At 40.4% G+C, this 27,961-nt stretch overlaps 1 protein-coding gene and 1 pseudogene across 7 annotated transcripts in view; one reads left to right on the top strand and one right to left on the bottom strand.

The window, feature by feature from the left end:
• The first annotated feature begins 5,022 nt into the window (after positions 1-5,022).
• The window catches only part of NAP1L1 (nucleosome assembly protein 1 like 1), a 38,585-nt gene continuing 15,646 nt past the window's right edge, over positions 5,023-27,961 (top strand). For 4 of the 7 annotated variants that reach the window (XM_061124812.1, XM_061124790.1, XM_061124780.1 and 1 more), the window contains exons 1-5: positions 5,036-5,167; positions 6,544-6,582; positions 19,034-19,070; positions 23,116-23,201; positions 24,756-24,858. In XM_061124812.1, coding sequence (XP_060980795.1) covers positions 19,054-19,070; positions 23,116-23,201; positions 24,756-24,858 — 206 coding nt within the window. In that variant the 5' untranslated portion in view covers positions 5,036-5,167; positions 6,544-6,582; positions 19,034-19,053. Of the gene's footprint in view, positions 5,168-6,543; positions 6,583-19,033; positions 19,071-23,115; positions 23,202-24,755; positions 24,859-27,961 lie in introns of all 7 variants that reach the window. The other 3 variants (XM_061124801.1, XM_061124830.1, XM_061124839.1) reach the window with 3 other exon arrangements.
• Positions 6,589-17,603, bottom strand: LOC133043672 (putative elongation factor 1-alpha-like 3; annotated as a pseudogene).

Here is a 27,961-nt window from a genome sequence, read left to right as displayed (position 1 = left end):
CACTGCATTTTACAGATTCATTCCTGTTGCCATATCACATCCCGTGTTCTCCTGTATAATTCTCCATGATGGGCATCAACCACATTTCACTATCAATTCCCCTGATGACAGACATTCCAACTTTCTCCAAATAATACCATGAAATTTATTTTCTTTATTCATTATGATCTTGGAGATCTCAGTATTTCTTTACATTCTTTTCATCATTAAGTTATTTCATACACAAGGGAAAATAATATCTAAACAAATATTCAAACAATATCCAAAGCATATCTAAAAATCTTCTTGCATAGACTAGATTCTAAACTTTTCTCACATAGACTCCGTGATAAATGTAGGAATGATGCAGTTGTCCTCAAAAAAGGATGAAAATATTATGACTTCTATTTTGTTTTCAATAACATTTCTTTCCTTTCTCTCTTCCTCTCTTTCTTTCCTCCTTGCTTCTTTCCTTTCATTTAATCTCCCCCAAAAATATTTATTGAAAGTCTTTGCCTGTAGTAGTTGTTGTTCAAGCAAAGTGTATACACAAACAAAACCATGGTCTGCTCTGCTGTGGCGTGTATGGGGGAGAAGGAAACCCGGGAACATACAGACAGACATACAGGAAAGAGTTGTGTGAAAACAGACATACATACAGACATACAGATAGACATATATACAGACATACAGACAGACATACAGGAAAGAGTTGTCTGAAAACAGACGAGGGAGTGCAGCCAGATTAGCCTTGGTGAGTTAGGAAGGATTCCTCACAGGAGATAAAGATTTGGACTACATATTGAAGGATTAATAGAAGGGGAGAGGAGAACGCGTAGAAACACTCCTCATATTGAGGGTCTACTGCGTAGTTCAAAATCATGAAATATGAGGTTCATGAAGGTAGGTAGTGGGACAGATGGCTAGAAAAATAGGATGATTCTGATCCGGATGGGCTTTGCAGGGCTTATTTTGTCATGCAGACATCAAAGAGCCATTAAATGTTTTATTAAAAAGTTGACTTTATTAGATTTGTGTTTTAGAACCATAACTTTGGCATTTACGCCAGAGGGGGATGAGATTGGTAATGAGGAGACCAATTGCAAGTCTATTACATATAGTTCAGGTAAAAAATACTGAACACAGACATGGCCTGTTTTCTCACTAAGTTGTCTATTTGTGAGAAACAAGGGAAAAAGTAAAATCTGGGAGAGTAGAACTTTATTTAGCATGTGAGTTAAAAAAGAAGAAGAAAAGAAAAAAAGAGTCAAAGAACAACATAAGGTATCCTTTTGGTGAAGGAATTGTTCTGTATCTTGCCTGATGTGATACAGAAACTTACACATAATAACATTGTGTACAACTAAATACACACAAGTGGATTGAAGTAAAACTGGGGAAATCTGAGTAAGATTGTGGATTGTTGTTACCATTGTGGTAAACTGGGTAAAGTTTACATGGATTATTTTATACAAGCATGAGTTAATCTACAACCACTTCAATGGTTAAGACTCTGAGCTTCCAATGCAAGGGGCTGGGTTTGATCCCTGGTTGGGGAACTGAAAATCCCATATGTCACCTGGTGCAGCCAAAAAAAAGGCAAAATAAAGATAACCTCTTTTGGATGTAGAGGGGAGATTTAAGGCAACTTTTCCACAATTCCTCACTAAAAGTTTGGTTGATTTTATGTTGCAGTTATATAATTTGGAAAAAAAGAAAACCAACCAGATTCAAAATTAAGATACGGTACTAAAATGTGCAGTTTTTAAATGATAATTATGATTGGTGCCATTACATATTTTACATATTGATTGTGTGGAGAGAAAATAAACATTTGAGTGCTTAAATGCAATCATTGCTCTGGGGTGGGGGCTTACATATAGTTGCTATTTAATGCTGTCAAAGTGGCACATTTTATTAGAATTATTCATACACTTTTCAGATGGGGAAGCCTAAGGGTCAGAATGTATAAGAGATCACAGTGTTAGGATGAAGCTAAGCCTGTCTTTCAAACCTGTGTACTGTCCTATGACTTAGGGACAGTTCCAGACACAAGCACATTTAAGACAGCATCTCTGTCACTGATTTGTCTGGTTGAGCTCTACAGTCTCTATATCCAATATTTAGAAATGTGCAATATTGTACTGTTCTAGTGTGGATTATTTCAGCTCAGGAAAATATGTTTTCAAATTTGTGACAAGATAGCTTTGATAAAATATTCAGCAATAAAATGGAGTCAGATATGATTAGACTTCAGGATAGTTCCTTCAACCTTTAAATAAAACAAAACCTCAGTAAGAAGTTTATAATGTTTACTTTTATGGAATGTTTACTATCCATCAGGTGCCAGGTCAAGCAACTTACACGCTGTTAAACATTTCACAATAAAATAGGGATAAAATGGGCTATGTGACTTCAAAGTCACACTTCCAAACCACTGGGCTACAATGCTGTAAGCATCCATCAAATGAAAATAATGGGGAATGAAGAAAAAAGAAACTCTAATAAAAAGTTTTGCATGATCCAAGATCAGTGACCAGAACCACCATTTATTGTAAATAAATTACATGAGTTAACTACGTTGTGTGATTCCAGGGCCTAAGGGGATCAAAGCCATGAAAAGCTCAGTGGTTTATCAGATCTCAAAGAGTTGGATAAGACTGAGCGACTGAACTGAACTGATGCTCAGATCAGTCACCTTCTACCCCTTTATGTCTTTTTATTTTCTCCACAGCTCTTTCACTTACTAATACGTAAAATTATTTCATTACTTGTCTATCACTTGCCCCGTCTCACCAGAACACAAGTTCAATAAAATTAAGAATCATGTCTTTCTTGTTCAGTGCTGTATTTCCAGTGTCTCAAATTGTTCCTGACAAATATTTGCTGAATGACTGCCTAAATGATTGCCCTTCTCTGGGCTTAAATGGTAGAGGTTTAGATTTACAAACTGTGGTTCAAAAGGTCACTTTCGCGATCTATTAACATTTCATTTCTTTTGACTGGCTAGGATAACTGAAAGAAAGGGGAGGGGGAAACTGGAGGAAGGAGCTGGAGAAAAGGGAAAGGAGAGAACATAAACTGGTAATGATAATCCTTTGAATAGGGGGTGGGAGTTGAAGTGTCAGAAATTACGAGCCTTAGTTCAGTGGCTGAAATTGGTGGGGTTCCCAAAAGTGGGATGGAAGCCATCACAAAGGCTAACTTCAATTTGGTCTCAGATGGTCAAACCACAAAAGGTTATGGAAAGGAGGTACAAGTTATTTAGCTTTGATTAGACTGCATTGGGGCTTCCCTCGTGGCTCAGACAGTAAAGAATCTGCCTGCAATGCGGGAGACCTGGGTTCGATCCCTGGGTTGGGAAGATCCCCTGGAGAAGGGAATGGCTACCCACTCCAGTACTCATGGGATTGCAAAGAGTCGGACATGACTGAACAAATTTCACTTCAGACTGCATTGCTCTTGAGGTCGCCATAGAAATCAGTGCCAAGGGTACTGACATACTGCGCACTGGTCTACCTATCTTGTATAGTGTAGATTCTTCTTGAGGAGTCATTACTGTTATTATAATCCTCCTGAGTTTTACATCACTGTCGAGTAGAATGTCAATGAAGACAGATGGTTGAGAAGCCAAAAGAATCACACGTGAAGAACCAAAATGAATGGATAAACCGAGGCATCTGTAGCATAGAGGGGGAAAGGCAACTAGTTTCAGTGAGGTTGGGAGCGCTGAGGAAAAACCCTGTATCCTCTAAAGTGGAATTGGGTTAGTTACAATAGATGACTCTAAGTAGTTCGAAGTTTCAAGGACAACAGAGAAGCGTTGTTAAAGTTTTTAATCTCAAGGACCTCTTTATATTCTTAAAAATTTAGGACTCCAAAGAAGTTTTATGTGCATTAAAGATAACTACATCATATTTGAAATTAAGAAATGAGTAGTTATTATTTCATTTTAAACAACAAACCGATTAAATGTTAACAGAGAATAAATTTTTATATGAAAAGTAACTACTTTCCAAAATGAAAAAATTGAGCAGAGTGGTTTTATGTTTTTGCAAATCTCTTTAACGTCTGGTTGAGCAGCAGATGACTGGATTCTAATATCTGCTTCTGTTTTCAGTGTTTCCATATCTCATGTCATGTAGCCTCTGGAAAACACTGTATAATTATGACAGAATGAGTGTCAAAGCAAATAACATTTTAGAATTATGGAAATACTTTTGACTTCCCCGTTGAAAGAGTACTGGAACCCTTCGACCACACTTTCAGAACCACTGTCTTAAGACTTAGTATTAGTTAGTCCAGCTTCAATTGAAAATAGCCATGAGGTTGGATTTACTTTTTCAAAATGAGGAAACAACACTGTCCTCATAAAGCGTCCAGACCATACACGAACATGCCGTTTTCATCCCTCAAACATACGAAAGCAGACACGAGGGATGGCGAGTCAGGTAAAAGGATGGAGAAGCTGGAATGAAGAGCATCCCCGGAAGCCACGGGGACCCACTGAGTTAGCAAAAGCAAAACCGGCAAAAGACGCCGACGAGGCGGTTAGGAGGAAAGAACTGTTGTTCTCACGGTGAAAAATGGGCGGGGAGAGGAAACGGTTACCCGGGATGGGAGAGTTTGTAGGAATTAGGCCCCGACACGGCAGGGAACTAAGGAGCGCTCGCCGTCAGGATGCGGCTAGGCAGGACCCGGAGGTTGGCCTCCCGCCCTCATCCTTCCCGGTACTAGGCGGGGGTGCGGGGTGAGGGGGCGGGGGCCGAGGTGGGCCGTGAGCGAGGCTAGGGTCAGGGCCCTAGCCCGGAACGGAAGGGGCGGCGAGTTCCTCTCTAGCTAAGAGCGTAGAAAAGAGATGGCTGGAGGCGTCGTAGGGGGCGGAGGCGGGAGCCCAAGTCTGGCGCTGCGAGTTTGGAGGTCGCCGGGGGAAAGGAGGAAGGTTCCGTTGCTAGGCGACCGGCCCTGGCCCCGCCTCCCAGTCGCGTCGCTAGGAGACGGGGAGGCCGGGGGCGGGCGGCGGAGCGGGCCCTGCGTGCTGACGCTGATTGTATATGAGCGCGAGCGGCGGGCTCTCGGGTCTTTTTTAGCGCCATCTGCTCGCGGCGCCGCCTCCTGCTCCTCCCGCCGCCGCCCTGAGTCACTGCCTGCGCAGCTCGGGCCGCCCGGCTCCCCGCGCTCGCCACCGGTAACGGGCTGGGGCCCGACGGGGAGGGGAGGGACGTGGAGGTCCCGGGCGGCCCGCGTGAGCGGAGGGGTGAGGGGCCTGGGGACGGCGAGCTGGGCCTCCGGGGCTGTCCGCGGAGGCCGGAGCCCGAACCGCTGTGGGAGCCGCGACCCCGCCGGCGGAGAGGGCCCGCGGCTCGGCCGCCGCTCTCCGAGGGAGCCGACCGGGGGGCGCGTGGGGCGGAGGAGCGTCGGCGCGGCCCGGGAGGGTCCGCTCCGGGGCCCTCTGAGCCCCGCCGGCCTCTCTGCGCGGGCGAGGGCGCGGCCCTGGCGAAGCCCGGGCGCCCGGAGCGGGGAGGCGGCCGCGCCGCTGGGAGCCGGGAGGCGCCCGGGCCCGAGTCGGGGTCTGCAGCCCGCCGTCGCCGCGACGCCCACTCCCCGGAGGCCGCAGGGGGGAGGGAAGGAGCCGCGGAGGCTGCGAATTCCGACGGGAGGGAGGGGTTGCGCGGGGACCGGGCCCCGGGGCGGGGAGGGGCGGGGAAGCGGTGAGGACCCGGGCTGCCCGCCCCCGGGAGGCGGCGACCCGGCAGGGAGGGGAAGCCCCGCAGCTTCCCTCTGCACGTGGCCGCGGCCCGGGCGCAGACCCCCGTCCGGTAACCCTCCCCTGAAAGTTGAGGGGGTGTTGGGATGCGAGGGTGAGCAGGGAGCCTGTCAGTCCAGCTCTCGGGTTTCCAAGTCTTCCCTGCTTCTCTTTGATCTTAATCTTTCTAGGTACCGCAAGAAAGCGTGAATGTTAGTTGATGGATGAAGGAGCGGGGCCTTCACTGCTAGAATTTTAAGAATTATCGCGTGTAAAGCACTTACGTTAGCTGTTATTAACAAGAGATTCTTTTGTGTCCTCTCAACTACAAATTAGAATTAGGATGGGTATCTTCTTCAGGGTTTTGTAATTTGGGAAGCATTGATCGTAATTAGTTGACTCCTGAACAGTGGAGGTGAAGGATTTGGCCTTCAGTGTCTTTAATAAGTCGAAGGCTTCTATAGCTTTCTTACTAGTTCCTCTATTCACGTTCCCACTGTAAGATACTTAACTAACTGTTTGGTTTTTAACGTTATGGTGGAGGAGGTATGGGGTGAAATGAGACGCACAATTACACGTACCCTGCTGCCTCATCACTGCTTCATGCTTTGCCCTCAAAAAAAAAAAAAAAAAAAAAAAAAGAGGCCGGGAAAGGAGGCGGGGAATGAAGGCCTGTAGGGGAGGGCTGGGTTTTTGGAGGAAGAAAGAGCCGGGCACGTGATGTCCACAAGGAGCCCCAATTTTATTCTCTTTGATTGTGGGTTCCGTAAGGACTGCATTTTAAAAGCTCACAACTTACACTGCTTATCTGATTTCAGGAGAGCTGAGCTGGAAAACGAAATCTGTCATTTTTGAAAGTAGGTGGCATCAAAAATACTTCAAATTAGTATTTTAGGTCCTGTTTTGTTGTCAGCTTTAATAACTACTTCTATACTTATTTTCCTTAGGAGGTAATACACCTTACCTTTGATTGGATAAAGGAAAAGCCTTATATTTAAAATAACTTATTTAAAGCTGACAGGAGGTAAATGAGGTTTATGGTGACCTTTTGGGACTGATGTCTCAGGCTTATTTCGAAGTTGTCTGGGTTCAGATTAATGGCCCAGATCTAAAATGGGCCTTTTACTTTATAAGAAGATTGGCCCTTTCATACCAGTCTGAAAATTTTTATAAGTTTTATCTGTTGTAAAGTACCTGTTTTTGATACTGGACCTATTGACAGGGAAAATTGTTAAACTGATACTAAATGTGACACGATTGTCCTTGTCATCTAGCGATTAAAAAAACCAAAACCCCCCCCACACGTGTACCAGAACTAACTTAATCACAATACTATTGCTTGTTTTATTACTTACTCAACTTGCCCATATTGCCTTGAGATGACCGATTCTGAACTCTACCAGATGTATTCAGTACAAAATCCTTTTGTAGGAAAAGTGCCTAAAAAAGGTAGAATCTGTTTGACTTAAAGGTATGAAGATGTCAAAATTAAAAATTGCTTCGCTTACTTTGTTTTCTGCTTGATAATTTGAAATATTAATGAAAGAGGCAGTGCATCCAGGTCAGTTTAGGAAATAATGATCAATCTATCCATATCCTCAAGTCTAATCAAATCTGTAATTGCTTATGTTCTTAGTTGGTGCTTTGAGTAAAATTTTAGCTCCTATTTGGACATATATCTTATTATCATGAGCCAAAAAGGCAAATTGGTTATTTGATATAAATTGTTGAGTTGTTATGAGTGTTCTGAAGAAAAAGAGAGCTGGAAAGTGGGAGATAGAAGAGTGTCTATAACCTCTTTACCTGAAGAAATTTGTTAAAATTATGCTGATACTAAGTCCCATTTCATACTAATTCCATCTGAACAAGTTGGGCAGAGGAGGGGTTAGAACCTGAGCACTGCTGTTTTCACTCTTGTAAGTTACTTAGTACTTGAGCTGCAGACCAGTAGATCACATTGCTGGACTTGCCAAGTGGTCTCAACCCAAAGTTAGTTCTGGTTACCAACTCTGCTTTCTACTGCTACATAGTTTGATATATTTTTACTTGTTCAGAAGTTTTATATATTTTGATTTTTATTGGAAAAGGGGGTCATAATTTTGAAGAGTTTTTTAATTACTTTGAAAATACTGTCTCAAGTAAAGAGGGTACAGACGAGTACAACAAGCATAAAATAATAGGATTTCTTGCATGATTATTCAGGCAATGTTTTAAATTATTCTACATAAATATAACTCATTTAGTGCTAGAGATAAGTAGTATCAACATTTAAATGAGGAAACTGAGGTACAGAGCATTTAAAGAACTTACTATCCAAGGTTATATAACTGAGAAATGATGATTTATAATATGGACTTTATATTTGTTTAAAGGAAGTTACCTTGACTTAATTGTTATACCATACAGTATATAGGGCTTCTCTCATAGCTTAGCTAGTAAAGAATCCGCCTGCAATTCAGGAGACCTTGGTTCAATTCCTGGGTCGGGAAGATACCTTGGAGAAGGGATAGGTTACCCACTCCAGTATTCTTGAGCTTCCCTTGTGGCTCAGCTGGTAAAAAGTCCACCTGCAATGTGGGAGACCTGGGTTCGATCCCTGGGTTGGGAAGATCCCCTGAAGAAGGGAACGGCTACCCACTCAAGTATTCTGGCCTGGAGAACTCCATGATGGGGTCGCAAAGAGTTGGATATGACTGAGCAACTTTCACTTCACTGTACAGTTTATATCTGCTTAGAATTTAAAAGCTCGCTCTCTTGGGTTCCACTGGGCTTCAGAGGACAGTTAAAGCACTTAGAGTCATGAAGATGTCTTCCAATATATGTCTGATATGTGAATACATTGTTGTAGTTTTGTTAATGCTGAGTGCATTTTCACCAGATGATCAGTCCATGTATGTTTCTGTGCTGTTTGGTCAGATGGTACTATAGATAATGCAGTTACTTGAACAGAAGATAGTGTTCTCAAATAGGAGTGTATTTGGCTTGGGACCCATATAAAAGTCAGTTCTAGATTGATTTGGTATCTCTGAAGTGAAAAAGTGAGCATAAAGAAGGAGATGTTCTAACTAAGAGGTTGTGTTGGAATCAAGTCCTGAGCCCCTGGCCCACCGAAATTGTTGGTAGAACAGCAGTGTCCAAAAGACAGATTTGTTTAAAATGCGTTCAGCTTGCGATAGGAGGTCTCAGGTAAAGGGAACTTCTCTTTTGGGGGTTTTACTGGCTCACTTGAACCTTTCTGCTTTAAAACGTGTGTGTGTGTGTGTGTGTGTCCATGCACACATGGTATCCCACTTAAAACGTGTGTGTGTGTGTCCGTGCATACATGGTATCCCGCTAGGTTCCTCTGTCTGGAATTTTCCAAGCAGGAATACTGGAGTGGGTTGCCATTTCCTCCTCGAAGGGATCTTCCCCACCCAGGGATTGAACCCAAGTCTCTTCTGTCTCCTCCGTTGGCAGGTGGATCGGTTACCACTGCAGGCTTCCCTGGTCGCTCAGACAGTAAAGAATCTACCTGCAATGCAGGAGACCTGGGTTTGATCCCTGGGTCGGGAAGATCCCCTGGAGAAGGGAAAGGCTACCCACTCCAGTACTTTTGACTGGAGAATTCCATGGACAGAAGCACGCTACCGTCCATGGGGTTGCAGAGTTGGACACAGCTGAACAACTAACACTTGTAGTAGTTTTCTTTTTGTTATCCTTTAAAACTTTTAAAACTTTACTTTAAATTTTTGATTGTGCTGCAAGGCTTGTGGGATCTTAGTTTTTCAACCAGAGGTGGAACCCAAGCCCTCACAGTGAAAGTGTAGTGTTCTAACCATTGGATTGCCAGAGAATACCCCAAATGTGTAGTTTTTAATGATTGGCTATGTAAAGGAATATATAGGTTATATAATCTGTGTAGTAGGTAATAGGGGAAGCACTTTGGCTTTTGGAATAGTGGAATTGGCATGGGTATTGGAAGTCAGGTTTTAATTCCTAGTTTTTTCATTTGTGTGTTGCTGAGCAAGTTGCTTACTATTTTATCTGCAAATAAGAGGAAAGCCTGTAATAGTCTTACAGAGTAAGCTCTGTAAATGTTATTTTTCTTTCCTTCTCGTTGGAAGTAAGAACAGAATCAAGTATACTGGAATGGTAGATCATTTGATTTCTGGACATAGAGCTTTTACACAACCACAAAATAACCAGATAATGATCTGATTGAATCACTCATTTTCCTCTCTTTCTGCATTGGAAGATTTTCTTCATGTTCAGGTTTTCTGGTTAAGATTTGCCTTCAGTCTTGTTATGAACTGTGTCTTTACATTGAGATCTGTAACACTGAGTACTGGGTTGAACCTTTTATTGTAAACGTTAATCCTTAGGAAATGTTTCTCCTTTGAATATATTTTTTTCCGGTGTTAGTACAGTGATACCACCTTTTGGTTAAGGATTGTGTTTTATCTTGAGGCTGTTTGTATTCTTGTTACAGATGTGTTTCTTAGAAGTGGGATGCAGTTGAATTTTCTTTAATCCAATAGTTCTAAAAGGGAGCCTTTAGTTGATTTATGTAATCACTATGATTAGGTTTAATTTTAATTTGTGTGTGTGCTTTTTATTTGTCCAACCTGTCTTTCTTTTAGATTTATGTAAAAATAAGTATAGCTTCCCCAGTGGCTCAGTGGTAAAGAATCTGCCTGCAGTACAGAAGTTTTCAGGTTCGATCCCTGAGTCAGGAACCCACTCCATTATTCTTGCCTGAAAAATCCCATGGACAGGATCCTGGTGGGCTCCAGTCCATGGGATCACAAGAGTCGGACATGACTCACCGACTAAACAACAAAAATAAGTATTTTATTTGATGTTTCTTGTACTTTGGAAGTTATATGTTCTGTTTCTGAACTTTTGGGGTCACCCTAGAAATTACAACATGTTTATTTAAGAACAGTAGAATAAGCCATTTCCTCCCCACTTATTCTCACTGCTGACCTAATATTATGGTAGTTTAAATTTGGCACATTACACAGTGGTACTATTTCTTTTAAAATATTTATTTTGATAGTATGCTAATATCGTTATTGCCTCTGATTTCTTCTTGTGTCTTTAGACCTTCTCTTTGGGATCACTTGACTTCTGCCTGAAGAATATACTTACAGAATTTATTAATGAGAGTGCTGGAGATATTTTTGCCTGAAATTACCTGTTTTACCTGTTTCAGTTGGGTGTAACAGTCTAAGATCTTTATAGTTATTTTCAGCACATTGAGCATACAGACCATTCCGTCGTCTTTTGGTGTCTTGAAGAGAAAGCAACTGTCAGCCTTTTACGCATTTGACATTAATCTGAGTCTCTTCTGAATGCTTTTGAGGTGACTTCTGTCTCTCGTCTTGCATTTTCACTCATGTGTCTAGGTGTGGGTTTTTTATTTTGCTGACTGGGATTTGTAGGACTTGTCATTCATTAGTTCTGGAAAATAACTTGGCTATTTATATCTTCAAATATTCTGCCCATTCTCTCCTCTACTCCTAGAACTTCTGTTAAATCTTTGTTAGACTTTTTGTATCCTAAAATGTCTTTTCCGTATTTTTTATCCTCTAGTCACTGCCATACTTTGGAAGATTTCTTCTAAGCTCACTTTCAATTCACTTTATTCTCTCTCCAGCTGTGTTTGGTTTACTGTTAAACCTGCCCATTTACTGTTTTTTTTATTTCTGGAAATTCTGTTTAGTTCTTTGCCAGATTTGCTCTTTTCACCTTTAGTAAATGACTTTCTTATAGATACTGCTGCAGGCATTTTCAAACTTAAAAAGCATGATTGTTTTTCCTATGTTTGTGGTCTTTTAGACAATATTTAAGTCTTTCATAGGATTGACTTCTGTTGTTCTCTATTGCCCTTGTTCTTGAAGATTACTTTATGAATTATTTAAGGTCTAGAATGGTGCTTTTATTTACATTTGGTTATGCAGGTGCCTAGGAATGCTGATAATGGCTCTAAGCTCATAGCTTGAAGTTTGGGGGACAAGGCTGATGAGGTAAATTGGGGCTTTATCCTGGAGAACTCTATTATCTCTGAGAATATAGCGTTTTGAGGTTTCTGCTTAATTTGGGAAGGTTGCTATAAAGATTCCCTACCTTGGTAAGTTCAGGGCTTTTGGTTTCTGCAGATCATATCTGAGGTTGGCAGGTTCCTTTTACTTATCCTTTTCCTTCCTGTTATGCCTTCAGTTTGGGGTTAGTAATTTCTTATTATCTTACTTCTTTTTTTTTAACAAATATTTGATTCTGTACTTTTAATTAGTTTTCATTAGTAGAGTTGGTCTGCATAATCTAGCTTGTCACTTCTAGGAATGGAAAGTCTTCAGATCTCTTAGAAAGCAAATTCATGTCTGATAGAAAATCTCACTGATTTTACTTAAAGTTGTTGACTTGCAGTTTAAAAAAAATCAGTGTAGATATTAAACTAAACTTGTGTTTTTTGATGTGATCTGATTGCCTGAGACCACCTGTATCAGAAGCTGGGTTTCTTATTTAGAATTTTTAATTTTTTTGCATCTACTCTCTCAGACGTGTTAGTTTTGAATCAGGGTGTGGGAATTGGTCCTATATTTTTAGTTTTTTAAATTTATTTGTAATTTTAGATTATGGGAAAGTTGTAGAGATAATTCAGAGTTCCCATTTGCCCTTTACCCAATTTCCCCTAATGTTAATATCTTAGATTACCAGGGTGTGTTTACTGGTCAGTCTGTATATATATCAGAACTGAAAGAATCTGTTTTTAGCCATCATGCCAGCTAATTGCTTTGCAAAAAGATGGTTCAAAATGGACAGAGTGAAAGAAACTGTGTTTGTTGAGTGTTAATTAGATATTAAACAGATCTTTTACATGAATTTGCTTCTTAATAAGAGAAATCAATGAAGGAGCCATTTTCTCCTGTTTTGAAGATGAAATAAGGCCAGAAGTTGTTTGCCTGAGCTAAATTCCCACAAAGCTGGTGTTAACCCAAATGGTCTGACTACAAAATTAGGCATTGTGTGTGTGTGTGTGTGCGCGCATGCGCTCAGTTGTGTCTGGCTCTTTGTGACCCTGTGGCAGTCTACAGCCAGGCTTTTCTGTCCATGGGATTCTCCAGGCAAGAATTCTGGAGTGGGTTGCCGTCTCCTCCAGGAGATCCTGTGACCCAGGGATCAAACTCATGTCTTCTACATTGCAGGCAGATTCTTTACCACTGAGCCATCAGAGAAGCATACTTTAAAAAATAGAAGTGAATATGACCAAGAAATCTATTATTTTAGCTGGAATGGGCAGGTTGGGGAAGGCATCTCTGAGGAAATGAATTGCCCTCCTGTTCTATCTTGAATCTTTGTAATCATCAAAACTATAAGATTTTGAATTCTAAGTGTAATGGCAGCAAAGTGGACACAGAAGGTAACAATGTAGCAATTCTGTGAACATCTTAAAATTTTATAAAATTTTGAATTTAGAAGTTTTGGGTGTTTCTTTTTTGTTTCATACTTGTGATAATTGCTGGATTTAGTAGACTATATATATATATTCAAGGGAGCAGATTCTAAACTGTTACTAAATAGTATCTGGGTAGGAAAACCTAATAATGCAGTATGAAATGTAAGCTCTCATTTACTTGCAGTCTTTGCTCTCTCATAGACAACTGCTGTTAGGTTTCTGGTGTATTTTTCTAGAAAGGTCTTATTCATAAGAAAGTATGTATGTGTGTGAGAATGCATATTCACATATACTCAGGTTGGATTTTGCCATACATTCTTTACCCCTGCTTTGTTGCTTTTTCCATATCAACTCAGATCTGCGTGTGTTTTTTTTTCCTTTTTAAAAGATTATTTTATTTTTGGCTCTGCTGGCCTTTGCTTGCTGTGCCGGCTTTTCTTGTGTGGGCTTCCCAGCGCCGTGGCTTTGGTTGTAGAGCATGGGCACTGTGGTGTGCGGGCTTCAGTAGCTGCAGCTCACGGGCTCAACAGCTGTGGCACTTGAGCTTAGTCGCTCGTCAGCTTGTGGGATCTTCCCGCATCAGGGCTCGAACCCGTGTCTCCTGAGTTGGCAGGTGGACTCCTCACCACTGAGCCTCAAGGGAGGTCTTGCTGCTGCTGCTTCTGTGTGTGTGTTTTTTTTTTAATTGCAAAGCATTCCATTGTATGCACATTCCACACTAAGTTTAATTTTGCTAAGTAATTGTAGCTGCCATTTATGTGTGTCTCTCTGTATATTTATATATATAAATATATATGAACTTTGTATACTGCTCTGAAGGATACAATGCAGTGATGGAAAAAGCAGATATAATCCCTGTAATCATGAATGTTATGGTCTGGTCAGTGGTGGAAGACAGACCCTAGTCAAATAATCACAATAATCTATAATTACAAACTGGAGACATCTTGTGATGGAAAGAAATGGGGCTTTATAAGAGTGTGTACAACCAAGAAATCTTACTTAGCCAAGATGTACAGATTGGAGAAGGCACCTCTGAAGGAGGCAATGCCAGTCTGTTTTGTTTTGAAAAAGTAAAACTTTGAGCTGAGAGTCAAAGAACATGTAGGACTTGGATTTTAGAAGAACCTATTAGACAAACGTGATGCATGTACAGGCCCTTAGATGCTTTACTTCTTTTTTTTTTAGAGTAGGTTGTCACAAATTGAATAACCAAGTCTGGAGATGGACATGTTTAAGGTGTTTGTTATTCCCATAGCCAAATTGGTCTCCAGAAATATAGCAGTTTATGGAATTCCCTGGTGATGCAGTGGTTAAGAATCTGCCTGCCAATTCAGGGGAGATGGGCTTGCGCCCTGGTCCAGGAGGGTTCCACATGGCTGGATCAACTCAACCCACCCGCCACAACCGCCAGAGTCACAAGAGAATAGGCCCCACTCACCACAACTAGAGAAAGCCTGTGTGCAGCAGTGAAGACCCAGCACAACCAAAAATACATCATTCAAGGAAAGAAAATCGTTTATATAAACAGTAGCCATATTTGAGAATGCATATTCACCATACTTTTCCCTGCATTAAAAGAAAACCCTTGCAGATCTGATAGATCTGAAGCCCACTTGTGTTTGATTCATTATTTTTGAATAGCATATTCGTAGTTTTTTGCTATGTGTTTTGTTAATGCTGACTTAACTAACCAGCATCACTAGAGAAATACATCAGTGCTGTTAGAGATTATTTACAGTAAATAGAAAATATTTAAACTTAGAGTAGGCTACAGTAGGAAGAATTATTTCCTTTATAATTGTCTAAAGGATTGATGTTGTATTAGTAATAATGCTCCAAAGAGTAGCATTTGATTGCTAAAATCAGTAACTCAGTTTTTTAAAGTAAAAAGTGTATTAAGCATATTGATACGAGGAATCAAATCTTGTCACTTTTTGTGAGTGAAAGACTAAGGTTTTGGGACTTCCCTGGTGGTCCAGTGGTTTAGAACCCACTTTGCAATACAAGGGATGTGGGTTTGATCCCTGGTTGTGGAACTAAGACGCCACATGCGGCTGAGCACAGACGCCTGTGGGCCACGGCTGCCGAGCCTGCCCTCTGGAGGCCCTGCCACAGCCGGGGGTCCCCGCGTGCCGCATGGCCAGCGAAGGTCTGCACGCCACGACTGAGACCCGGTGCAGCCAGATTAATAAATAAAACGCTTTTTAAAAGATTAAGGTTTTAATTCTCCAGACATTAAAAACTGATTCCAATGTGGGAGTCTAAGCCTTTTTTTTTTTGTTTTGTTCCTCATTAAACTTTTATAATGGGTCTCAAATTCTGTGACAGATTTTTGGTCATTTCCATTAAAAAGTACTGACTTTAAAAGCTAATAACGTAAAACTGCCACACACAAAACTAATGGTTCACAAAACACTCCTCTGAAGGTTTTGCTATGCGGTTACCATTAACCAGACTTTTACTGTAAAAACTTAAATGGCCAGTTGAGACAAACACCACTGACTAAGACTGGGGTGGCACGTATTGGGGGTAATACTCATGTAGCCTTGAGCTTTCTGGGCAGACTTGGTGACCTTGCCAGCTCCAGGTGCCTTCTCTGTCCACTGCTTTGATAATACCGACAGCAACTGCTTGTCTCCTGTCACGAACAGCAAAACAGCCAAGAGTCAGATAGATAGGCCAAGAAACTCTTAACACACATGGCCTTGCCAGGAATCATAGCAGTGATGGCAGCATCACCAGATTTCAAGAATTCGGGGCCACCTTCTAGCTTTTTCCCAGAACGCCCAGTCTTCAGCACGCTTGCAGTAGAGCTGTGGCACAGTCCAGCCCTGATTTTGGCCTGGATGGTTCAAGATTGTCACCTGAGCTGTGAAGCCAGCTGCTTCCATTGGTGGGTAATTTTTGCTGTCACCAGCCACATTGTCACGAAGAACATCTTTGACAGACATGTGTTCTTGAAGGTCACATTGTCCCCAAGAGGGCCATTACTCAAAGCATCATGGTGCATTTCAAAAGACTTAAGTTGTTTGCTTGACTGGAGCAAGGTGACCACATTGCCAGGTTTGAGAACACCAGTCTCTGTTTGACCCACAGGGACAGTGCCAGTACCACCAATTTTGTAGACATCTTGGAAGAGCAAAGACAGGGGCTTATCAGTTGGGCAAGTTGGTGGCAGGGTGCAGTCTAGAGCTTCAGGCAGTGTGGTTCAATGGGCATTGCCATCTTTATGGGTGACTTGGCATCCCTTGAACCAAGACATGGTAGCACTTGATTCCAGCAATGTTGTCACCATGACAACCAGAAATTGGCACAGATGCTTCTGTGTTGGGATTGTAGCCAGGTTTTTTTAATGGAGGTGCTGACGACTTTGGCGGTTATCTCTTCTGGGTGTAGGGTGGCACAGTGCAGTCCATTTCGTTACCTCCAGTGTAATGAAGGTTCCACACCCAGAGAGGAAGCCAGAAGGGCCTGTTCGTGGTCTGCCCTTTCTTGGAACGACCAGCTTCAAATTCACCAGCACAGGCACCGGAGCGTGCCTGTAGTTGTTTTTGATGAACTCTCTGTGCTGGGGGGCTTTCTTGGTGGCTCAATGACAAAGAATCTGTTTGCCAGTGGGGGAGCTGTGGGTCTGATTCCTGGGTTGGAAAGATCCCCTGGAGGAAATGGCCACCTACTCCAGTCTTCTTGCTTGGGCAATCCCATGAAAAGCAAAATCCCATGAACAGAGGAGCCTGGTGGGCTGTAGTCTATGGCGTCGCAAGAGAGTCTGACACAACTTAGTGGCTAATCAACCACTGTGTCCTGGGGCGTCAGATATGGTCACAGAGTGCTTGCTGGTCTTAAACGGACACAGGGAGATATCATTGATTATAATCACTCAGTGCTGGGCGTTCAGTTTGTCCTAGACCCGGGCGTTCTTGAAAGAGCCCTTTCCCATGTTGGCAGCCTCCTTTCTGAACTTTTCAGTGGTTCCCTGGTGAATCCCACGAGGTTTGTAGATCAGGTGGCCAGTAGTGGTAGACTTCTCTGAATCTCCATGTCCGGTGACAGCAGTGTTGACTTGGGTTGTCTTCCCCATTTTTGCTCAGGCTTAGTGGTGGTCTTTACCACACCTGTGTCCTGGTGGCAAACCTGCTGTGAAAAAACTAAGTTTATTAAAGAAGTAAATCTGCATTACCCATGGTTTTTCTGGATGAATGGAACACGTTTTGTCCTGAGGTTTGTTTTTTCTTAGCAGTCTTCTCTGAGTTAACCCTAATTTATAGTGTGAAAGAATCTAGGATATGCTCTGGCCAGTCCTAACTGCTTAGTCGCTCAGTCGTGTCCCACTCTTCGGACCCCGTGGATGGTAGCCCGCCGGGCTCCTCTGTCCATGGGGATTCTGCAGGCAGGAACACTGGAGTGGGTTGCTATGCCCTCCCCCAGGGATCTTCCCAATCCAGGGGTCAAAAGCAGGTCTCCCACGTTGCAGGTGGATTATCTGATGTCTGAGCCATCAGGGAAGCCCTAATAACCAAGAACTTTATGGACAGTGCTGACATACTCAGGGTAAGCTGGAAGCATGGTAGTCTTCAGTGGTGTGACATTAAGTACATTTGAAGGGATGGAGAATGTTTACTTGGCGGATCTGGACCAGAGCTTTATAGCTGTTACTGAATAGTTTAAAGGGCTGACATTTAATAACAGGAATTATTAAACTTGGAAAAACATCTCCAGGGAATCATGAGTGCAATATGTGGCAGATTTTGGCTTTTAACATGAATTTGATAAAAATTAATGCTGTTAAAAAATCGAGTGGGTTTGAGAGAAGTAAAGCATTTTGTTGGTGAAAGAAAGTAAGTAAAAGTGAAGTTGCTCAGTCGTGTTGGACTCTTTGCAACCCCATGGACGGCAGTCCACCAGGCTCCTCCGTCCATGGAAGTTTTCAGGCAAGAATACTGGATTGGGTTGCCATTGCCTTCTCCAGGAGATCTTCCCGACCCAGGGATTGAAGGCCGGGTCTCCCGCATTGCAGGCAGACGCTTTACCGTCTGAGCCACCAGGGAAGTCCATTTGTCCGAACAAAGACGCAAATGCTTATAGCAGCTCTATTTGTAATACCCCCCACAAAGAAAACCCAAATGTCCATCAACAGCTGAAAACTTAAACATACAACAGAATGTGTGTTTTTAGTGAATACCACTATACAATAAGAAGTAATGAACTATGTGGTAAGTACTACAACATAGATAATCTCATTCTGGATGAAAGAAGCCAGACCAAGGGGGAAAGTACATACTCTGTGATGCCATTTCTATAAAATTCCAGAAAATACAAGCTATAGTGACGGAAGGCCGAGCAACACTTGCTTGGGATGGGAGGCAGGAAGGGGAGGAGGGAGGTATTCTATCAAGGCGGGGTATATTCCTTACCTTGACTTGGGTGGTTTCATGGATATCTATATATCATCAAACTCCTCAGAGTACTGTGGGGTACTAAGCAGCCCCAACGTTGACCGTTCGTGGTTAAAGGAGTTTGAATAAAGACTCTTTGTATTATTCTTTTCCTGTGATTCTAGCATACCTCAGATTCTTTTAGCCAACAGTGCTGTTGTAAAAATCCTTGCCCAAAGAGATTCTGAACGCCAGGCAGTACCTTGCTTGTTTTAAGTAGCATCCTCTGAAGAATCACTTCAGTGGCTCGTGTCAGTGTTCCACCTCCCTGCCCCTGTTTAAAAACACTTTTTTAATGGGAGTGTGTATATATATATATATATATATTTTAAATAGCTTTAGCATGGTATCGATTTAAAGAGTTTTGTTTCAGAGGTTTTTATTGGTTTTAAATTAATTGTATTTTTTTAACATTGATATTTCTCTCCATAGATATTTGGCATTTGTACAACATGGCAGACATCGACAAGTAAGTGACAGAAAGTTGGTTCTTTTTTCAGAGATTTGGCTTCATTCTGTACTGTGATTTAATTAACAGCAGTACTAATTATGTATTATGAAAATGTATGGTAATGACTAATGCTTAGTACCTACTATTTTAAAAGTTGGGTACAGTGTATCCAAGACAATCATTGTCATAAATATAGTAAACCATTTGTCAGTGTTTATTCTTAGGAAAGTGCTGAGCACAATAATGAGTCATAAATATTTGGAAAATTTGTTTTTTACCATTTCTCAAAGGTTTTACTACTAGCATTGTAAAGTATTATATATAAAGATAAGTTTATAAAACTTAATGTGTAGAGTTGAAAGAACAACAGGACACTAGTGTACAAGTTTTTAAAAATTGCAGCATTACTCTTAGATACCCTGTGTGACCCTTCTCAATTGCATCCTCCTTTTCTCTCCAGATGTGTCAGTACTATCCTGGCTTTGTCTAGTTCACTTCTATGTTTTTCTGTAGAGTTTTAGCACCTACAAATTCTTAATCAGTATTTACTTTTGAAACACTAAATAGCAGTCACAGACTTAGCTGTGTAAAGAAAAAATGCAATATAACTGAGGAGTCAAAAGTAGGAAAATAAAAAGTAAAAAGACTGTCTGCCTTCAGCTTTTCTGAGTCTTTACAAAGGCTTATTTTGAAGAAGTCACTGGGCAAGGTCATACATCCTGGAAACACAGGTGTGTTGATGTCAGCGTCTGGCAGGCTTCTAGTGTGGATGGACGTCTTGCGGAAGTATGGTCAAGGAGAATGGGATGAGCTGCACTGTTTGTTACTGTTTGTAATTCCATGGGAGTCTGCCAACTCAAAGGAATAGGTAAAACAACCTTTCAGGATGAAGGGGTTATAATGCGATCACCCGCAGCTGTTGTAGGCAGCAGAGCATGGAGGTGGGAGGGCGGAAGCTTCATTACAAGGGCAGCACGTGAAGTGCTGCTAAGAGTCTGGCCAGTCCCCCCGTGCACACTGTCCTCATCATGAAGGAGCGTGGCGGCGTGGGTGTCAGTGACGGCCTCCCGAGTCACACTGCCCCGTGTGGGTTGCTTGACCTTGGCTTCACAGTTGTCGTTGTGGATTGATTTTGTCTTCCTGGGGTTTCTTTTTCTCCTCTCTGGAGTCTGCTATATCCCATGTTTTCTGTTTTTGTACTTTTGGTTTAGCACCTTCTTAGGAGAGTACAAGGCAAGTGAATTGTTTTGAGATGGCATGCCTGAAAACAACTGTTTGCCCTTCTGCTGGATAGTCGGGACATAGCATTCTGATTTGGGAGTCACTTTGCTTCAGGATTTTGACGGCATTCCTCCATTGTTGGCTTGCTTCTCGTGTTGAATTTCAAAGTTGTCACAGTTCTTACTCACTTGTATGTGGCACTTAAAAAATCAGACATATATATCTATTTCTGGAAGCTACTCGGGCTTCAGAGTTCAGAAATTTTACATTGTTAGGTTTCTGTGTTTATCTCTTGTGTTAGGCATACAGTGGTGGACCCTTTCAGTCTTGCAACTGGATATCTGTCAGTTCTGGGAATATTCTTGACTGACTTTGTTGAATGTCTTCTTCCTGTTTTCTATTTCTAGAGCTTCTGTTATGTGTTGGACTGCTTCTTTTTGCTCTAGTTTCTGTCTTTGTCTCTTTGCTCTTTTTGAGCAAAGCAGAAGAAACTATCTTTTAACTCTTGTTAAGAGTTTCTAAATTTCTATTATTTTAATTTTCAAACATTCCTTTGCTCTCTGTTCCTGTTTTTATAGCATCTTGTTCTTATTTCATTGATTATATCTTTTCTCTGGATATTCATTCCCTTGTGTTGTCTGTTTGGTCTTAAATTTTTCTTTCCTCTGTTTTGGTCTCAGTATAGGAGGCTTTCCTCGGATAGGAAGTAATACTTGTTTGCTCATTAAGACTTGGGTGGGGGGAATGCATAGTTGAAGGATTTTTTAAGTTTAATTAGAGAGTTTGAGTGTTGGGGAAGGAAGGACTTAGCAATTTAGTATTAATCAATTTAATACCCATCAGGGTGGGTATTTCTTGTGAGAATCCCTGGTGTTAGAATGGTGCTTTTTTCCTGGGCTGGTCACATGTGCCAGTAAAGAGTGTTTGGGGGGCTAACCTGGGAGAGGGCAGCTGGGGAGGAAAGTCTGTATCCAGCATTCTAGTATGCTTTTCTCTGTGGTCCTCTCCTCTGAGCTCGTCTGAGCTCTCAGTCCCCTTCTGCTAGAGAGAGAGATCATCCTAAGATTTAACTGTTTGTCAGCTTTTGCTTATCCTCCCTATTTTATCCACCTTCACCACCAAGCCCTAGTTCTAGTTGTATCTTTTTAAAGACACTTTAGGCTGGTTCTCAGCTCTACCACTACAGACTTAGATTTCAGTTCTCAGTGAATTTGTTGGCTCTTATTTCCCTGTCCTTCAGTATTTGTTTAAAAACTTCTTTATCATAATCTTAGTGGAGATTTTAGAAGGATTAAGATCAGATGAATATGTGCAATCTGCCATCTACCTTCATTTTGTTTTAATGAAAAAAGAAAGAAATTGGTTGTGATAGCTTGATTCTGCCTTACCCCCTCCCCCTCCGTCATTTACTGTTGGGTGCCTGTGAGCTCTTAGCAGGGTAGGAGGAAGAGAGGGGATCCTTGTTCTTCAAAGCAGGAGTCAGCAGACCCTGTAAAGGATCTGACCATAGATACTTTAGGCATTTTGGGCCGTGTGGTCTGTGTTGCAGCTCTTCAGCTCTGCTGTTACAGTACCACCAGGGAAGTTCTGCTGTGTGAAAGAAACCATAGACAGTAAATAAATCAGTGTGGCTGCGTTCCAGTAAAACTTTATTTAAAGAATAGAAATGGGCTGGGTTTGGCCATGTGACAGTTTGTGGACTCTTGTTTTGAAAGCTTTAAAGTTTAGATGTTCAATAAGTGATGGAATGAGGTGACACCTGGGGGAAGAGCTGTTCCATATTATCTTCAGTTAGTGACCTTAGCTCTAAATATGCTTAATTTTATAATAAAAGATACTCCCAAAATAATCTGTGTTGCTTCTGATGGGAAGGCTGCTTTTTTCACCCTTAGTTGACAGAAACAAATTTGTGTAGAATATAGTTGACCTTTTTTTTTTTTTTACAGTTGACCTTTTCTGTAGTTGTCACTGTATGAAAATTAGGTCGTATTTGTTCCTAGATGAAAATTAATTTTTCAAATGCTTTTTTAAGACATGAAAGCAACTAATTTTCTAAACCAAATACTAAAATGTAGAATTACCTAAGGAATTGTATGATGATCTTTATATTGACTTAAATATCCTTATTTTAATACTGATTGTAATGTCATGTTCAAAAACTAGATTTTTAAGATGAAATTGGAAGGATATTGTTACTTTCTCCTAGCTTTACTCTGAGCATGAAGTAGAGTCAGGTCTTCCCCTTAACTTTTACTGTTCTTCTCCATCTCCACTATGAAGTAAAGAAAAAGGAAAGTCCAAAAGACAGATACAGGCTTATGTGGTTGTTCTACAGCTAAGAGAGATTCAGGATCCTTCTGTTTTTCCAGACTCCTTTATTCTTAGCTGGAGACTTCCATTCTCCAGGATGCCTTGTGGTCCTACATGGCTTTGGTTATATAGCCACATCTAGCTGGAATACATAGACTTGTTAGATTGCTGTATTACCATCTCATATAAAATCAAGAGTGCTGTTACTAGGAAGAGTGAAATCAGTAGATACTGAGTTGGAAGCACATACTTTCTGATGTTATATCTCTGAATCACAACCCATCAAACCACATTTTTAGCTTGAAGTATAAAGTTTATATTTGAAAAGCTTTTAAATGAAATTTTAAGTACTTCCCATTTGTACTTATTTACGTATGAAGTTTGAAAACTGAATTACCTTTTAGATTTCCTGTTTCATGTTTTTGAAAGAGGCATATTAACCTAGAAAATGAATTGAAGTTTTCTATAATTTTTTTTTTTTTTTTGGGTAATTGGTACATTTGAACCTTGGTGTGATACTATAATATTGTAGCAAAGAACAGTCTGAACTTGATCAAGATTTGGATGATGTTGAAGAAGTAGAAGAAGAAGAGACTGGTGAAGAAACAAAAATCAAAGGTATTATTTTAAATTACTTCAGGAGCCAGTGATTGCTGGCTCACCTCTTCTAGAGCACAGTAATAAACACAGTAAAAAGAAATTCTCTTTTTTAATACCCGTCCACTTTCCTGACTAGCCATACTCACAGCAGCAGTTTTGCGTGTGAATGTGTGTTTGGGAGGGGGAGGGAGGGAGGGAGAAATGGAAAGGAAGAGGGGGATGGAGGCGGAGTAAGAGAGGAAGGTGTGGATCTAGTGACCCGGCAGTGGTCCCTGCGCGTGCCCTCTGCTGCTGGTTTGACATTATGTCTTGTCAAACAGCTGCCTATGAGTTCTGTCTGAACTTAGAAGTGTCATAGGTAGTGGTAGCGGAGAAGGCAATGGCAAGCCACTCCAGTACTCTCGCCTAGAAAATGCCGTGAACGGAGTAGCCTGGTGGGCTGCAGTCCATGGGGTTGCGAAGACTCGGACACGACTGAAGCGTGTGGTAGGAGTTGTCGGTAGTGGTGCTTCTAAACAACATTAGCTAGACTTGAAAATGTTTAACATGTAGAGAATATGTGGTATGTATGTCTGCCTTTTTTTAATCCGTTCTAACCAACCGATAAAAGAACATTTATTAACTGTAGACAAAAATCACTCAACATTTTCTTTAGCAAATTATTTTTAAAAGGGGTAATAATGGTTAGTGGGGAAGTATACTACTTTAGGGTATAAAGGGGCCAAGAATATCAAGGTACCAGATGACTTGACTTCCATTCTTAGGCCAGAATGAGGTTTAATATGAAAAGACTGCTGAACTAATGATACAGGACTGTATCTTCATGGCCAGTATTGGTACTTGTAAAAGCATGTTGGTTATCACAGCTATACATCATCCAGTAATCAAATTACTATTAGAAGTAAATTGATCTTTAAAGACATAAACTGGGAAAATTAATGCAATTTTTTGGTAAAGTCTGTATTGACAGAGCAGATAAGATAGCAGAATAGTTTGTTTTGCATAAATCTAGATTATTTTTGGATGGAGTATAATTTTTAGAGGCCATTAATAACCAACTCTTGTTTGGCTTTAGTTACAGCCTTTGACTGTCTCAACTGTTAACTTTGTTCAGAGGTACATAAACACATTGCACAGGCTCAAAGAATCATTCAGGTCATTCATTTGACCATCTTTCTCCCAGGCTTGAAAGTGTCGCTGTTTTTGTAGTTTTCTTATGTGTTGTCTGACTTCAAAGAGTTATCAAGGATCACAGATAGGCATCTGGATGAATCTTTGAACTTTTCAAAACACAAGGTGGGTAAAACACACAGGAGAAAGAGAAAGGATAGTGTTCATAATAGTTGTGGCAGTGGCCTTGAGAAGTGGTGTGCCTTAGACATCTTTAGGAACCTGAACTTTTTCTGTACACTAGGTTTTCCTAGAGTGAATTTTCCTTAGCTTGCTATTCGTCTCTACTCATACCAGTGATTTATGGGCTAGTCAGGAAAGCTTCGTAATTGGATTGCCCTATTAATATAGCATAATACATTTTCATAAAATCCTTTCGCTGCCCTTTTGTTTTTTTTAAAGCGCGTCAGCTGACTGTTCAGATGATGCAAAATCCTCAGATTCTTGCAGCCCTTCAAGAAAGACTTGATGGTCTGGTAGAAACACCAACAGGATACATTGAAAGGTACACGTTCTTCTTTTTCATAGTCTGTCTTTCTATAATCAGCATTGCAGGTGAATATTTTTAAGGTCATCTGGGACTTAATGTATGTCACAGTGGAAAACTAATGTTCATTATAGGATTATTGGGAGTTTAAAATTTTGCTAAGTACCAATTTAGAGTTGGTCTTTTAAAGTTTATTTTGGTTCGTCTCCATAGGAAGTATATGAATCTTAAATCATCCCTGAGATTTGCTTAAGAGATTTGTTAGAAATGCAGAGAATTAGAAGAAATACAGACTTCTTATTTTTTTCATTGGTAATAAAAGTTATTAGTAATAACCCAAATATCTTATTCTGCTTCTGATATTTTTTTACACAACTTTGATTTTAAGATCTACCCACATTGCTGTCTATATGTGTCTCTAGTCAGTAGTTTCTCTGTTCCTGGTTCTCTGTGATGTATGTCCACCATGCTTCACTGTATGCTTTTTCTTTGACGGCCATCTGGATTGTCTCCAAGCTCCATCAACACAAATTCCATGGTGACGGTCATCCTTGTGCATGTCCTCTTAAGGTGTTGTGTGAGAGTTTCTTCGGAGTATGTACTTCCCAGTGGGATTGATAGTTATGGGATATGCAAGCCTTCAGTACTCCAGGATATATGAAGGTTGATTTATCCTTATGTCCTTGCCAACAGTTGGCATCATTCAGCCTTATAGTTTTTGTCTTGACCAGCCTAAGAGATGGAGGCTCTTCTTGTTTTATTTGTATTTTCTGATTTTTAATGAATTGAATTTCTTTGCATATAATTGGGAGTGAGCCTTTTAGGTTGCTCATTTGTACCCTTTGGCCCATTCACTTTTGGAGGTTTACTGTTTTGTTTTGTAGGAGTTATGTGTTATGTGTTCTAGATTTTAATTGTTTTTCAGTTTTAGACTTTGAAACTAATTTTTTGTGTCATTTCTATTAATTTTGTCCATGGTGTCCACCATTAAATCCTTAATTTTTATGTTCATTAAATTTTTTTACCTATGTCTTGTTCTTTTGAGGATGTCTTTCCTTGCTCCTTCTATGTTTCCTATTGATTAGTTTTATCTTTTACCTTTAGACCTTGAATCCTTCTGCAGATCAGCTTTCTGTTTGTTAGTTTTTATAACGCTTCCCTCCATGGTTCCTCCTTTCCCCATGTGTTTCTGTTACCTCCTTTGTTAGGTATCTGATTCTCGTAAACACCTCTGTCTCTCAGCAGCACTCTTGTTTCTTTGCCTGTTCTTTTGTCATCGTCCCACTTAATGTCTGTGGCTTCAGAGTATGTCTTCTATCTGATGGTGAGTTGCTTTCTCCTACCGTTTCCCACCCATCATGGAACACACCCTTAGGACTGATCTTACCATCTGTAGCCCCTTACCCCATGTATGGTTGAGGGTGAGTTTATTAGGATTTTCTTAAAAAACAGAACCTCCAAAATAAGGCAACTAAAATTTTGATAGAAATTCCACTATCTTTTTGGTATTAAATTGTCTCATCCTTGTCCTCGTGTTTATTCAGATCATATTCTGTATTTTATTACAAAGTATTCTTAGTTAATTTCTCTATACTTGTATTGTTATGGTGACTATTATTTTATTTTTTACTGTATTTTCTGACTTTTTTTGACTCTTGATCTTGTTGTTCGTCGTATGTGTGTATGTACTGCACTTGGTTGCTGAGTCAGGCCCGGCTCTTTCAGGACCCCAGGTACTGTAGCCCCTCAGGCTGGTCTGTCCATGGGGTCTCCCAAGCAAGAATTCTGGAGTGGGTGGCCACTTCCTTTCCAGCTGTTGATGGTAAAGGAGTGCTGTTGATTAGTATGAAAGTTGATTTTGTGTCCAGAAATCTTGCTATTCTTGTTGTATAGTAATTTGTTCTTTTATTTTTCCCATAGCCCCAAAGTCTCATCTGCAAACAATGGCAGTCTTAATTCTCATCTTCCACATTATATCACACCCCATGGTAATTTTTCTTTCTTAATAACATTGGCCAGGACTTTCTTTTTTTTTTTTTTTTTTTCCCAGGACTTTCAATATTGTGTTAAGCATTAGCATCAAAAATGAGCATTCTAATCTTTACCAGAATTGAATATATAATCTCTTCACTAATTTGGTGTCTATTGGTGATTTTTTTAACAGTCTTTTTGTCCTTTATAAATTGTGATGGTCTTTTGACTTTTTCTTTGAATTTACTAATTATATATTAAATATATAGTTTTGGAAATATGAGTTGGGTAGTTACTTAGGGTAGGTAGTTACTTATAGGGAGTTAACCTTATTCACTAGTGAAGAGAGCTTATGTGTGCTGGTAAACTAATGTCTTCAATTTCTTTTTTGTCAATTGTGGAGTTTTATATTCTAAAAATATGCATTTTATCTAGGTATCAAATTTATTAGTATATAGTTCATATTTAAAAAAATCTAATTGTCTCTTTCATATTCTGTATTTTGTATCTTCATTAGTTTTGCCGGTTGTCTCAATGTTTTTAAGAACAGTCTTTGATTTCCCATTTTCATACATTTTTGTTATTGCTGCTTTTTTCCCTCTTGCCTTTAACATTATTTCCTTATTTGGGTTTGCTCTATTCCTCTTTCCAGTTTCTTGATTGCATGTTTAGTTCATTTAATTTAAAAAACCTTTAACAGCTATAAAGCTTTATAAATGTTATGGGTATGTTAAGTGTGAAGATCTATATGCCAAAGTCAATAGCTTAGGCATATTAGTTGTACTGCTCAGATTCTCTTTATTTCTGCTTGTTGCTTAATTGCTTTATCAGTTTCTGGGATGGATGTGTAAAAAATCTTCATTCACTTAATTTATCTGTCTTATAGTAAAATGGCTTGTAATCTAGTAGCTTTATTTACCCTTATTGAGCTCTTAAATTCACAAATAATGTACTTCCTATAGGCGTCTGTTTTTTTTTCTTCTAGGCAATAGTAAATTTTACCAATTTTTAATTCACCCATACCTTATGTGACATCTCCTTGATTTCTTTTTTTGCTTCCTCAAAATTATTTTTAATGAATATGAGTGTCTGTGGCATATTTGTTAAAGCCTCATAGGCAATTTTTATTTTACCTTCATATCTGAAATTT

Source organism: Dama dama, chromosome 3 (assembly GCF_033118175.1).
Source record: "Dama dama isolate Ldn47 chromosome 3, ASM3311817v1, whole genome shotgun sequence".
NCBI lineage: Eukaryota > Metazoa > Chordata > Mammalia > Artiodactyla > Cervidae > Dama > Dama dama.
The sequence above is the reverse complement of the archived record's forward strand: the minus strand, read 5'-3'. Positions and strand labels throughout refer to the sequence as shown.